General features: G+C 45.7%; 1 protein-coding gene across 2 annotated transcripts in view; it reads right to left on the reverse strand.

Annotated features, from left to right (window-relative positions):
• The window catches only part of LOC147683846 (cytochrome P450 2J6-like), a 110,195-nt gene that overhangs the window by 52,019 nt on the left and 43,059 nt on the right, over positions 1-15,117 (reverse strand). For both annotated transcript variants that reach the window (XM_086944245.1, XM_086944246.1), the window contains one exon: positions 8,405-8,578. In XM_086944245.1, coding sequence (XP_086800371.1) covers positions 8,405-8,578 — 174 coding nt within the window. The remainder of the gene's footprint in view (positions 1-8,404; positions 8,579-15,117) is intronic.

Consider the following 15,117-nt stretch of genomic DNA (forward strand, 5'->3'; position numbering starts at 1 on the left):
CCACCAATCAACAATAAGCATCAACATAGAAATGTGCATATGAGAAAAGGATGGAGGGACGGAGGAAGGCTCACCTTACTGAAATAAATGGCGTAACACTGCTTGTCCCACTGCCGCATCCCTCATCAACTCTGTGTCCAGGCAGTAATGTCTAGTGAAGGTATGTGGCGACTTCCATGTTGCCGCCCTGCAAATGTCCACGACTGGCACCCCAGCAAAGAGTGCCATAGATGTAGACATAGCTCTTGTAGAATGAGCTCTGACTTTAGACCGTAATGGCTGTCCAGCTCGGTCATGACAGAAAGTAATCGCTGAAGAGATCCATCTGGAGATACTCTGTTTGGTAAGCAGTAGACCTTTCCTAGGTCTACTGAAAGCTATGAAGAGTTGATTAGACTTCCTGAATGTTTTGGTCTAATCAATGTAAAATTTCAAGCATCTTTTAAGGTCTAACGAATGCAGCGACCTCTCAGCTGCAGTGCTGGGGTTTGGAAAGAGTGATCTTAGGATTACAGGCTCGTTCAAGTGGAAGTCTGACGGGACTTTAGGCATAAATTTAGGATTGGTCCTTAAAATCACCCTGTCGTCTTTAAACTGTTGAAACGGATCCTGGATGGAAAATGCCTGCATTCCACAGACCCTTCTTGCAGATGTAAGCGCTAGGAGAGCTGTTTTCCACAAGATGTACTTTAGGTCAGCCTTGTGTATGGGTTCAAACGGATGTTTCATAAGTTGGTTAAGAACCACATTTAGATGCCATGATGGTGGAGCCATCCGTACTGAAGTCCTTTTAATACGTGATATTGCTGCCAAGTGTACCTTAATGGAGGAGTGGGCTCGGCCCGACTGTGCCAGATGTAGTAAATAGGGCAAGATTTGTTCCGGAGAGGAAGAAAAAGGTCGAATTCCTCTGTCCGCACACCATACACAAAAGGGCTTCCACTTCAGGGAATACGTCTTGTTAGTGCTATCCGCTCTTGCCTTGGCTAGAATATCCCGACAGTCCTGTGGTATGTTTAGACTGCTGAATTCTCAGTACTCAGGAGCCAACCGGCTAACCTGAGGGACTTCAGGTCCGGATGCTGAACCTGCTTGTTGTTCATGGTGAGCAGGGATGGATACTGGCGCAGATGAATCGGTGTCTCTAGAGATAGACGATGGAGCTCCGTGAACCAGTGTTGTCTTGGCAAGAATGGGTCTATCAGAATTAGAGTGCAAGGCTCCGCTTTCATCTTTCTGAGAACACTGGGAAGCATCGGGAATGGGGGAAATGCGTACGCAAAGACGTCGCGCCATGCGATGGAAAATGCATTCCCTAGGGACTTTGACTGGGGATGCCAGCTTGCGAAGTTTGGTCATTTTGCGTTCTTTCTGGTCGCAAATAGATCAAGACGCGGCGATCCCCACTTGGAAAAGATATGGTCGATGATTGCCTGGTCCAGTTCCCATTCGTGCGACAATGTTCTCTGCCTGCTTAACGCGTCTGCAATTAAATTGTCCTTGCCTGGGACATACTCCGCCCTTAGTGTTACATTGTGGAGAATGAGCCAATTCCAAATCTTTTGCGATTTGCGAGAGAGTGTCTGCGAACGCGTCCCTCCCTGTTTGTTTAGATAGTGCATCGTCGTAGTGTTGTCGGTCCTGACGAGCACTAGGGAGTTCTTGATCCTTGGCAAGAATGACTGTAGGGCCAGGAACACTGCCCTAAACTCGAGTAGGTTGATGTGGAGATGTTTTTCCAGCTCTGACCATTTGCCACTTATTTGCAGTTCTTGAAGGACAGCTCCCCAACCTTCCAAGGAAGCGCCTGCTGTGATTACATGAGGAGCTGTGGGAAGTAGGAATGTTAGTCCCTGCGAGAGGTTTTTTGATGACATCCACCATTGTAATGCCTTGATGATTCGCACTGTAATAGTTATGCGGTCGTCAAATGACCCTGTGCATTGTGTCCATTGCCTTGTAGGGGACGCATCCGTAGACGGCAATGTGGTATGAGTAGGATGCACGATGACATCATCCCCAAAAGGGATTTGAAGATACGAACTGTCAATGTTTTCTTCAAGGCTACTGTTGAGGCTAGAGAAAGGAGCCTGCGTTTTCGTTCCTGGGATGGAAACGCCTTTGCAGAACCTGTGTTCAGAGTTGCGCCAAGAAAGGTGATGATGCGGGAAGGTTGAAAAGTGGACTTTTCCTGGTTGATTGTAAGACCCAATTGACTGAAGAGATTGAGACAGGCGTTGGAGGATTTGGAGGCGCCTGCAAAGGATGGTGCCTCCACCAGCCAGTCGTCCAAATATGGGAAGACTTGGTGACCGCGCTGCCTGAGGAAAGCTGCCATTGGGGAGAGACACTTGGTGAAGATGCGGGGCGCAGATTTGAGGCCAAAAGGTAGGACACGGAACTGGAAGTGCTTGCCCGCAACTGCAAATCTCAGGTATTTTTTGTGATTTTTGTGGACTGGAACATGAAAGTATGCGTCCTTTAAGTCCAGTGACGTCATGAAATCCCCTTCCTCTAGGATGTTCAAGATCTCCTGTATGGTGACCATGCGGGACGACTGCTTCTTTAAGAACTTGTTCAACGCCCTGAGGTCTAAAATGGGTCTCCATTTCTTTTCCTTCTTCTGAATGAGAAAGAAGCGGGAGTAAAATCCCTTCCCCTTCTGAGACGATGGTACTCTCTCTATCGCTCCTTTCCTGAGCATAATTGAGAGTTCTTGCAGAAGCAATCGTAGGTTTTTGTGTTGCATTGGGCGGGGAGGAGTTGTCGGAGGGATACTTTCGAATTCCATGGAATGGCCAAATTGAATCAATTGAAGGACCCACCGGTCCGTGGTAATTCTTTTCCAATTCCTGAGAAAATGTGTCAATTTTCTTCCAATCTTTAAAGAAGTAGATAGGGGTTGGACTGGGTGGATGAATAGGTCATTGGCGTCCGCCATTGTTCCTCCTTTGATTTTTGCCTCTAAAGGTTGACTTTCCGTATGAGGATTGTCGGCCCTGTTGTTGTTGGCGATTTTGATATTGGGTTCTACCCTGATTGGAAGAATATGATGATCTGCTCTGAAAACCACCTCTGTATGAGGGTTGTCTTCGTCCTCTGTTCCCGCGCCAGGATACTCACAAGTAACAGAGCGCGTTACAAAACGGTTTATAACATAACATATAACATAACATAACCTTGAAAGGACTGGTTCTTATATTGGAGCGCACCCAGCGCTATTGCCTTGTCCGTGTCTTTTTTAATAGTTTGTAGAGTTTCGTCGATCTTAGCTCCAAACAGATGTTGGCCATCATAAGGCATATCTAGGACTTTAGACTGTACTTCCTGTCTAAATGAAGTTGCCTTGAGCCATCCTTGCCTTCGTAAAACGGCTGCCCCGGCCAGCTGCCGGAACCCCGTCATCGCTACGTCCATGGCGCAGTCTATTATTTCGGACGCTGACGTCTGACCCTCCAAAAGGATAGATTGTACTTCCTCTTTTGAGGCGTCTGGTAACTCAGATAAATACGGTGCAATATCCGCCCATAGCTGTCTATTGTATCGTCCTAGAAGCGCCAGTGTATTTGCTGCCTTCACTGTCATTGCTGACATTGTAGAATTTTTTTTTCCTATATTGTCTAGCTTTCTCCCCTCCTTGTCCGATGGTGCTGTCACAGGGGATGAGGGGTTTCTAGAATTCTTTTGTGCCGCCTGAGTGACTACAGAATCAGGTTTAGGGTGTCCTGTGAGACAGGCCGCTGCTGACGGTGGTGCCTTGTATTTCTTATCCAGCCTTGGAACTACTAGTGAGACTGAGGCTGGAGTTTGCATCAACTGCAGACCCTGTTCCCATACATAATCAATTATTGGAATTGATCTCGCTACTTTTTTAAGTGGTTCTTTAAAATCGTATAGGAAACAGTCATGTTCCTGAGATTCCATTGTCATGTGGAAGCGTTTTGCCGCTCTCTCAACCAAATTGTGGAAACTACCGATGTCCACCGGTGGCAAGTCTGAAGTAGCGGGCACAGGAGACGCTGGAGAATCGATGACATATTCGTCATAGTCGTCATGAATGGATTGGTCATCCTGCACTTCACCCTCCTCTGGTTGATCTTCCTCTCCTTCTTCATCAGATGATGGAGGACAAGACACACGCACCCTCTCCTGCTGGAGAGCCAAGGGCGGGGGTCGAGGTCGTGGCGATGGCACTGTCGCCGCTGGTTGAGGAGCTGATGATTCGGGAAATCTTTGCTTATAGTCCTCAATCAGAAATCTTAAGTCAGTCACTAGAGATGCTGGCAGACACACCATGGGTGTAATGTGCGTTTGTACTGTATGCTGCTGGACTACTTCCTTGTCCGAGCTTTGACATTTCACTACTAGCTCCGAAGGGCTGTTTGCCTGGAGCATATCCTCCTCATCAGATTCTTCATCTAGGAGATGAGCTGGTGGTAGACTTTGCACCGGGCTTGGAGATGTTAAGTCCGGTGTGATTGCCCTCTTTGAGATTTTTACCTGCGAAGTGGAATGGAACCCAGAACCAGTCATCAACACCTGGCTCGTCGACGGAGGGATCGTCGACGATGTATTGTCAACAGTCTGTTCATTCTGGACCTTTGCTGTAAACGGGATTATCATCGTCGACTGCTCCAACAGGGCAGTCGACGATGGTTTCATCGACGGTGTCACTGTCGACGGCGTCTTTATAGTTGTCGCGCCTTCGTCGACGGTGTTGCTGTGGACGGTATCTTCATCGTCGACGACTCCTTCGTCGACGGCGTCTTCATCGTCGTCGACGCCTTCGTTGACGGTGTGCCCGTCGACGATGATGTTTTCGTCGACGATGCCTTCGTCGGCGTGGCTTTCGTCGACGGTGTTGACTTTGTCGTCGATACTGTCGTCGGCGCTGTAGTCGTCGACGGCGTTTTGGGCGTCGACGATGACCTTTTAATAACAATGGTCGACGACAAGGGCTTACCCACCGTCGACGATGGGGTAATCGTCGTTGAAGAAGATAATGTTGACGATGCCGTCGTCGTCGAGGCTGTCGACGTTGAGACGTAGACAGGAGACACAGCCTTACTGAGCGGCGATGATGATGTCGATGAGGTCGTCGTCGACGACGGCGCAGGTCTTCTGAAGGTGTGAAACTCCTTGTCAGACGCTGATGCTGACTGGACCTCTGAAGACTTTTTAGTGGGTGTCTTCTTTGGAGGAGCGTCTTGAGGGCTAGGGGAAGCTACCCGTGGCCTCTTGAGAGACAGTTTAGAGGAGACTGAAGACCTTCTTCAGAGGATTCCAGATTGTCTCTGCCCTAGAGCCTTTGGAGCCATATCAGAAGCCGTCCTTCTTGGTCCTTGAGAGTTTTTGTGGAAAATGTTCTACATATTTTGCAGTCCTTAGATGAATGATCCGGGTACAGGCAATATAAGCATTTCTTGTGTTGGTCGTCGATGTGGAGCCTTTTTTTACTACAAGAACTACAGGCTCTAAAAAGACCCTTCTTATGAGTATCAGCCATTATAATTCGCTTTTACCTGGAAAGAATCCAATTTTTAAAGAAATAAAGCTTTATAAGCAAACCTGAGCAGAACTCAGTTGGAGACTCCCTTAGCACAACGTGCAGTAGAAAATCTGAGGGACTGAGGCTCCTGTCAGGAAGGTTCTAGAGGAAGGTGACAGCTGATTGACTCTTGTCTAGAGTTTAGTCCTTTTTACAAAAGGACATGGATTTGTTACTAAGGTGAGGCCTTTAGGCCTACTATTCTCTATGTATGTCTATAGGACATTACTTTTCTATGTACCGGAGACTCCCGTCTCGGCGACGGGGAATGATTCAGGCATGTGAATCTATGAAAGACACCCATAATACTGGATAACCGCTTTCTCCACCGCCGCCCCATCAGGATCCAGGATCCTGGCAGTGGCGGCAGTCTTTCGTCGGGCTTGTGGCGCTCCAACTGCCAAACTCATAATTGTGCGGTTCGACCGCCAAGGAGGTGGCGGTCGGACCGCCACTGCTGGTACAGCAGTCTTGGGACCGCAGTACTTGTAATCAGGCCTTTACTCTTTGGCGGGCAGGTGCACCTCCCTCCCAAATCCTCCATTAAAATTTCCTTACTCCATCCTAAATCTAACCTGTTTTGTAGTAAGTAGCCCCATTTTTCAACCACTCCCCTGATCCCTCCAACATTTTGTACTAAGTAATACAATTACATGTGTGAGAATCTTCCTATTCAAAAGATTAGAAAGGTGGATGTGAAGATTTCCACTCATAGGCTTGTGAATAGCATTTTGTAGTAGTTTAGAACTTGTACTGTAGTACTCCGAAATGTACTACAAAATGTAGGTTGTGAATGTACCCCAATATATGTATGTTCGATATTTTGGACACAATTTGTAGCACAGTATTTTGGTATTCGATGTGTCATACAAGCCTCCTGGAGCCTCTGCTCCTTCTGTCAGCACAACTCTTTTGTACTATGGTCCTGATTTGGTGGAGTGGTCTCCGCCTTCGACTTTCCCAGCCACATTCCTCAATCTTTAGTGACATATCTCTTTGTCTCTTGCAATTGGCCAGGTGTACTTTCACCATGATGAGGAACCTCAACCATTACACATATTCAGATGGCATGCAATGGCTGAGGGACTTTAGGGCACTCTGTGGGTGAGTCTTGGGACAATTTCTATGAACTGCTTACATTTGTGCAAACTTAATATAGGACTACAACATTGTGGGCATGTGTTATATGTATTTATTTGTCCTACATTTTTAACCCACTACCTGCAGAAACGCAGTTGCTATCTACGTTTCACTACTATTTTTTTTATTTAGGAAGTACTGTTCTCATTGTGTGAACACAATATGCGCTTACATTTGTAGCTGTGGTTTGCAGGATGGTCAGGTTTTACCACTAAGCTTACAATTTACCTGTCCAGATTTATCCTAAGTAAATTAATATTCATTTTGTTCTTATTATTATTTTAGCATTATAGTCCACTACCTCAATGGGAGGGTCAAAGGAGCCCATTTCTATGTCTCTCAAGATTATTACCAACTAGGTAAGGCCCCCTTTGACACTTAGGCCCGATGACTTTATGTTTGGCGGCAGCCTGCCCATCTAACAAGGTGGCAGAGGTCATTACCACCACCACTCTGGTAGACAACCCCCCCCCATATTTAAAGATTACCAGTGGCCCATTGATAATCTCTGTATCTTCAGAATAACTGTCCGGCTGCTGACTTTTAGCCACCCTCACACCAATCTTTTGGTTTTTCCAAATGAAAATCCCACTCTCTCACTAACAACTTATGACCATCAAACTCTGGGAGATTTCTCCCAGGGCAAAGGGGTCATTTTCTATTTTTCTGTCTAGAAACACCAGGTCTTTTCTGGCGATGATGGATCTTCCGCTCTTAATAGGGCGGGCGGTCTGATGTCCGACTCTGACGGGCCCTACTCCACTGCCCCATTAGAAAACTGACGGTCTGCCCAACTTGTAATAAAATGGGCAGACTGAGAGTTTGACAAACAGGGTACTGGCACAGCACCCTGTCTGCAAACTCTCAATCTGAGCCATAGTCACGTCTTTGGGCATTAACTCTATTTTCAGACTCCCCTACAGGTATCTTTATTTTAGCCGTTTGTTCCCATCACTCATTCTGGGCTCACATTTTCCTCTCTAGACTTGTAAGAGAGAACAGCAATGAGGAGCTTCTACTTGTTATCAGGTCATGGACAAGCATCAACCCGATTTAAAACATCATTTTAAAGTTTCTTTTAAGCAGCATACACCTCTAACCATGTTTCAGAAATCAACCCACAATCATGAATTTAGCAATAAAACAGGATGTCATAATTTATTATAAAATGTGGCACAGGGGCTATCAGAAGTCAGAAATGTATGCTAATTGCTGTAATTGTTGTTGTTTCAGGTTAGTGATTGAATACACATTTCTGCATTGATTCAAACTCACTATAGCCTTATAGCCTGCCTTAGCAGGCAATACCTGCATTAAAGGCCAACTCCACCTATAAATGCCTGAGCCGAAAGCTGGGCCTTTAACAAGGGAGTGGGCCTTTAGTGTGCGATATAGCCCAGGTACAGAAGGCTATGAGGCTATTAAAACATTCCGCAACTAGAGGGCAGAATGCCCTAACAATATAAAAAAAATAGGCCTCACGGAGCCCGATGGGATTTAAATACCTTCGGCTCCATGAGACCTTTGTTCACAGCAACAGCTGTGAACGACAACTTTGGAATGTTGGCACTCCGGGCTTCTACCGCCCATTATAAGCCTGCAGCACTCCATTGTTTTCAAAGGAGCTCCACACATTCCAATATTCTAATTCTCTTTGGATCACCAGAATGCTCCTGTACCTTAAAGGTCCATGTAGTCCAAAAGACACTTACTTACATGTGCGATCTGCTGCAGGTAGCAGTCGATGAGGTCTTGCGGTTCATCAGACAGGTTCTTCCTGTGGGTCTTGATCTCCTGCTTGACATACTCCCGTAGCATTTTCCACTGAACGAAGACTTCATTTTGGGACAGAGGTAATCTGCGCATCAGGAATGGGAATGCATCGTACAGCTGCAAAGAGAAGTTAAGTAGGAGACATTGAGGGGCAAGCGACTGGAAGGTCCTTGAAGAAACACATTTACAATCATCATGTTAGAATCTGGGGTACTAGTAGTGGCCCTTTTACTGTGCTGAAGTGCCACTCGTCCTGTAAACAAATGCAAGCAATTAAATGGCAGAGGAGTTGGCCTAACGGCTAGGGCGGTCGACCTCAAATTTGGGGAACTGGGTTTGAGTCTCAGCAAGGACACGCAATATCCTGTGATTCTCGGCAAATCACTTAATCTCCCCGTGCCTAACAAAAATTAATGTGTCCTCATGTAACGCAACTGGTGCTCGTGTAAGCTCTCTGATACCCCGATACCTTCGGATCAAGTCGCGCTATATAAAAATCTGTAAAAATAAATTCTGTGTTTTACATGATTGCAATAAACAATGTAATCATATTTGCCCAGCTTTGTTACTAGTCTACTGTAAGAAAATACAAGTCTTCTTTTATTACACTAGAAGTAGCATCTGAAACATCACATAAGTGAGAAAAGTCATATCAACTGCAGTAAACGAGAATGTTAATTGCAAGTTTTTTCTGTTGATTTCTCTAACAGGTTCAATAGATTCCTGTCCTGATCAAGAGTAGCTATAAGGTACAAGTGCTGATAATGGGTAAGTAACCAGTTCATCTTTCTGTTTCACTGATGAAACAAGGCCTAAAACAAAAGTATTTATTCTGCATTGTTATAGTTGGTGGATGTCAGATCTGACAGAGGAACCTAAATTGTATCTGGCATTTGGTATCATAATTGACAAGTTTTACTGACACTGCTGGGGGCTACTATAGCAACAAAGCATCTAAGATCCTCTCTCTTAACTGAAGAACCATAACACATCCCTTGAAAGTACTGGGTACACTCATTTGATTGTAGGGGCCAGAGGAATGAGCCCTGAAGCATAACTCTAGGTAATCCAGGTAATGAAAGGCCCATTAAGCTGCTAAAAAATAGTATACACACCTGAAAGTGAGGCAAAACATATCCATGTACTTTGCTGAATTGTAAAATTTGGAACATGAAATAATATTGTTGTATGCAGAGAGAGGCCGGATTTCAGTTCCTTGCAGTTGCCGATATTCTGTCCCCCATGACTGTTTGGAGGTAATATGGCATTCCAGAATGTATGAACAGATGTAGGAATCAATAAAGGCAGACAAATAGCTAGCTCTTTTATGCAATCAGAGAAGTGGGCAAAACATAAGGCAGATGTAAATATTAGTCCCTTTCTGGATTTTGCAAAAAAATAGGCAAAAGTTTCCCTAAATCACTGCACTGTCCGCTTGTGGAGTTGCACAATGTAGGCATTGGCTACTATTATACATTTAATGTGAGGCATTCACTTGATGAATATACCAAATGCAGTAGTTATGTTAACACAGCATGCTTTTGAGAGTAAATGTGCCCAAATAGTAAGTGTTGTGAAAGGATGCACATACTGTCAAATCAGATATCATCTGAGGACCTGGGCTTTAAATTCTGCTCCGCTTGTGTAGTTTTTTATTCACTCGCGCTCGTCAACATTAAGTTGGCAAGTGAAGAAAATCTTACTCCAGACCACTTCCTGGTGAGATTTCTCAATGAGGTCGGTCGCGGATGGCCGCTACCGCTCGCGTTGAGAAACCATCCGTTCGGATCGAGGAAGCTGCCGCTCGAGTAGAACATCTACTCAAGTGCAGAAAGAAGCAGCGCCTTCTTGCACGGTACATGGTGCGATTCATGCTGCTTTTCCAGCGTGGGACTAACACCTGATGCTAAAAATCAGCACGAACCGTGTGATTTACCAGACTTCGTGGCTTGCAGAACTCTGTGAGCGCGGCAGAGTTTTTTAATCGATTTGTGGCGTTCCACGTAGCAGAACTCTGAAAACTCCACCCAGGCGTAATCACTTGTTCAATGCATCAATATCCATGGATGGGTATAGGGTCATGAAGAGAAAATGTCATCCAGGGAATGTCCAAGGTGAATGTCAATTCTTGTTGCAACAGTTTCTGAGAATGGTGTCTCCATTGCATAGAGGTGGTCAGTTACCAGGACTAAATTAGCTACATGTGGAACAAATTTTGCTGTAGTGACAACATCTTCTGGGCTGGTGGAAGCTGCTGATCTTTGCAGTGCAGACAACTCCATGATAGCAAAGCCCTGAACAGGACTGAGCTGAACATGAGAGGGTGTTGGAGGCCACATGATAAAGCTTAACACAGTCAATGGAATCAAATAGATGTTTCTAGGATCCTGGTAGTGGTAGCAGAATTACTTTACATGTGCCTTACCCCTATCATCGGAACAGGCGGACAAAATGCAGATCCAATCCACCACTTATGTACTTTCTCTTTTACACAAGGTCACCTGGTTTAGGAGTCCATATAGTACTTTAAGAAGCTCTACCGCTAGGTTGATGAGCGTCTTTTGTATCTCTAACATGGTCTCTGGTCTCTTGCAGGTTACATAGCAGATCAATGCATGACTGTTGTTGGGGGACACATGCCTCCTGGTAGATCTGAGTCAAATATCATATTCTGAAAAACTTTTTTGTATGGAAATACAGTTCTAGGCAGGCTATTAGTCCCCGTTTTGCATTATACAGGTTATGATAAGATGATAACACTGTGCATACATTCTGTTACATGAAAGGCTTGTGTTGGGCCTGGCCTTTTTTGCAGGGCCATTCCCCAGATTTTTGGCTTCTGTTGCTGAACCCGTTTTTGCTGTCATTAATACACTGTGCACTTTTCCCTGCTAACCAGTGGTAAAGAGCTTGTGCTCTTTCCGTAACCGCATGGTACAATTGGGTTCTACCATATTGGTACATTTGATTGACTTGTAAGGCCCTAGTAGAGGGTCCTACATGTACTCAGGGCCTGTAAATGAAATGCTAGTAGTGGTGCTCCATCAGTCATTGTGCCTCCCACTAAAGTAGCCTTTTAAAATATGTCTCAGGCTTGCCACTGTAGCTTGTAGTGCAGTTTTAAACTGTAATTTCGACCTGTGAAAATGAACTTTTCGCCAGTCCTAAGGGAGACCCTAAGGTAGGGCAGGGTGCATGGTATTTAAAAAGTAGGACATATGGCTTCAAGTTTTACATGTCCTGGTAATTAAAAATTCCTAAACACATTTTTCACTACTGTAAGGCATATTTCTCCTATTGGCTAACACTGGGTTGGTTACCTATTACATTTGAAATGTGCTAACGTTGGATTGTAAGCAGGTAGAGATATTAAATGAATTGTAATTTAAAATTGTCTTTAATGGTAAAGTCGGAACTTGAGACACAATTCTGAAAATGCTCCGTTCAGAAAGTTGGCATTTTCTTGTCTAAGCATTCATGCCTTCAGCCAGTGTCCTGGGTTGTATGTCTGTGAACGGTTCTACTGTTGGTGTTTGTGTACTCCTCGCAGTGACACAAAGGGGACTAGGTGTGAGCAGGATGAGTCTTCCTGACATTATTGCTGGGATTGGAGCTGTGCCCTCCCCTACTGACAGAGGCTCCAGCACCCATAAAGGAACCTGACATCAGCCTATTGTTACCCAAGATAGTTTGGGATCTTGACAGGGAATGGAAGAGCCTCCCAGAACCATATGTGGAGGTAGGGCAGGGTGTCCCCAACACATAAAGGCTTGCACCAGGTATAAGTATTCGACCTCAGAACCAATCTTCAGAACACTACTGGACTTATGGATTTTACAGAAGAAGGACTGGCCTGCTGCTTGAAGATTGTCTTGCTGTCTGAGACGTAAGCATGTGCCTGCCTATCTCCATTTTAGGCGAACGAACCAGAGTGAATCCAAGGATAAGTTGTCTTACCTCCTGTTTGAGCTACAGGGACATAACAAGCTCCAGGGACCTCCCTGCAGCTGTCTCGCTGACCTGTTGCACCTGGAACTGCCTAGACCCGTTGGACCTGCATCTGAACCTGCTTAATCCCTGCTGTCCTCTGCTGGAGTCAGTTCCTGATCCCCTAGAGGTGCCCTGTAGATCCTGGACCCTTCACTGACTTCCGTCTGAGATCCTTCCAAGAAGGAAAGGGGAAATCCTGAGGTTTGGGCTCTTCACAACCACAAATGGGCCCCTTCATGCCAACACTCTGCTGTCCACAACAACTGCCAGTGCGAAGCTCTGGTGAAGACCTTCTCTTCACCAAACATCGATCAACAGCGGCGACCGGCATTTCGAGATCTGCACTTAGCGCTACAGCAACGACAGCCTGCAGTGACTGTCAATGCACAGCTACAGCACAAACAGTCTTCTATCAGAATCCCTGTACCTGACATACATAAACATGTCCCCAGGCACTGCAGATGTATTCTGTATAAGGGTCACCACTTTTTTTATTCTTGTCCAACGGTGCATAATCGCACTTGTTCAGAAAATTGTTTTCAAACATTTATGATTGTTTTCAAAACATCCAAGGTATATCAATTCTAGAAAAACCCCTGAAGTGACCACTTTAGTATAAAAGACCCACACTTCCCCCTACAAATTAGAGGAGAATTCCTTCTCAGCTGAGACAGGGATCCTGCATGCCGAATCTTCGACACACAGCGGTCTGACCTCTCTTGCAGGTTGTCAACCTCGACGCAGAGACAGGCTCCTTCGTTCTGAACCATCAGGGGAGGGGCTGGTTCATCCCTGGGGGTTTCCTGGCTACAGATACACATATCTATGCCCATATATACACCTACACATCCAGGTTAGGCTAGGTACATTTTAGCAAATTACTTAGGGCGCGCATTTTAGAAATATGCAACTGCTACTGTTTTTATCTGAACTGTTTCTGTTCACCTTATTAGCACTATAGTAGAAATGTATCTATTATTTGCTATTTTTGGACTAGCAATCTCTTTTTTATGCTTCTGTCACCTGATTGTTGCAGCACATATGTTTTACACCAGGCTGTCGCTGGACCAATAAATTCTTATTGAAATGTTCCAATTGCCATCCTGTGTGTTCTCAGCTGCTGGACGGACCCTGGTACTTGTGGCGTACGTGGTGACCGCGTTTTTGGCCGTAATTATCCTTTACGAGCAAAGGTGGTTATGCCTGATGGGGCATTCACCTTCTACAGATATTTGGATTCAAGGATAAACACATTTAGAATTAAGATACGCGGTCCCCAACTCCCTAAGCACTTAGATTTCGGTGACAGCATCACTGGATCAACTGACTAGTTCATTGTGCATCTGCCCGTTAATCTTCGCTTTATAATATTGGGACCTATATTACCACAGATCCCACGTGAAGTAACACTGCTACATTCCTCTTCAAAGAGCTCATCTACCTACGAGTTCACATTCATCACATATCTTCCTCTTGAGAACACTGGACTTTCTCCTCATATATTCACATGAAGGACTCCAAGTCGAGGCACAGCGCATCTCTGCTATTCATAGAGACATGAAGTACTATTCCTAAATTGCCCTGAAGAAGGTCCAAGTTGGGACGAAACGCGTCGGCTGTATCGTCTTTTCTACTACATAACAGAATAAAGAAATCAAAACTGAGGAGCCTTCTCTTATGTTATCATTTGGTTTTGAATTAATCTTACTGTTGGTATTCTGTGGTGCACCTGTGCTTTTGTTTAGATCTATTTCTCTAAGTTGGTTTGGCATTTTTCTTATGTTGTGTTTTCACTTTATTACTGATTGGGTCTAAGAGCTTTATTTCCCTTAGGTCATCTCGCTCCCAGGAGAGTCAGATTCCCACGAGAGTGAGCACTCTGATAGGCTGCCAGCAACTTAAGAAAAATGTTGCTTGCAGCTATTACAGGACTTGGGACTTAGGGCCGCATTACGAGTTTGTGGCGCTGTGGCAACCGCCTCACAGACAGTCCAACTGCTGTATTTTGAGTTTGGCGGTCGGACCGCCACAGGACCACCGCAACCACCGAGGATCATGGATCCCGCAGTAGTGGTGCAGCGGTCAGAGACCACAATATGCTGGCAGTGCCAATGTGGTACTGGCGAGCATATTACGTGTTGGCCACCAAGCCCCTTTCCATGGCGGTGAGCCCCACCTAGAAAAGGGTGGCAGTGAGGCAATTTAAGCCTCATGTTGTGCCCCCCGCATATTTACACCCACAGTTTCTGCATAGGAAGAAATGCACGACATGGTGCATTTCTCCCTGTGCAGGCACGTGATGTGGCCCTCCCACGGTACTGCATTTTTTTATGACTCTCATTTGAGCCTTAGAAAGGCACATCCCTGGCAATGACAGGCCCCAGGAAACCCACCCCTGGGGCCTACATTTTGTGAATTGGAGACAGGCCATATGGTCCCCCTCCCTGAGCCTCTTAAGGCCCTGAGCCATTAATGAGCCCATCCCCCAGGGCCAGCTCAGATGCCATGTCCCGGGGAGCCCATCCCCAGGACACAGCGGTTTCCTGCCCACAGCGGCCCGATAAGGGAAACCTGTGTTGTGGGAAACCTAGCTTGGCAGGAGCATTTTCACTACTTCTGCCAAGCGAGAGGTAACAGCATGCTGCTCCCAGCGGGCAGGAACTTAA

Source organism: Lissotriton vulgaris, chromosome 11 (genome assembly GCF_964263255.1).
Source record: "Lissotriton vulgaris chromosome 11, aLisVul1.2, whole genome shotgun sequence".
NCBI lineage: Eukaryota > Metazoa > Chordata > Amphibia > Caudata > Salamandridae > Lissotriton > Lissotriton vulgaris.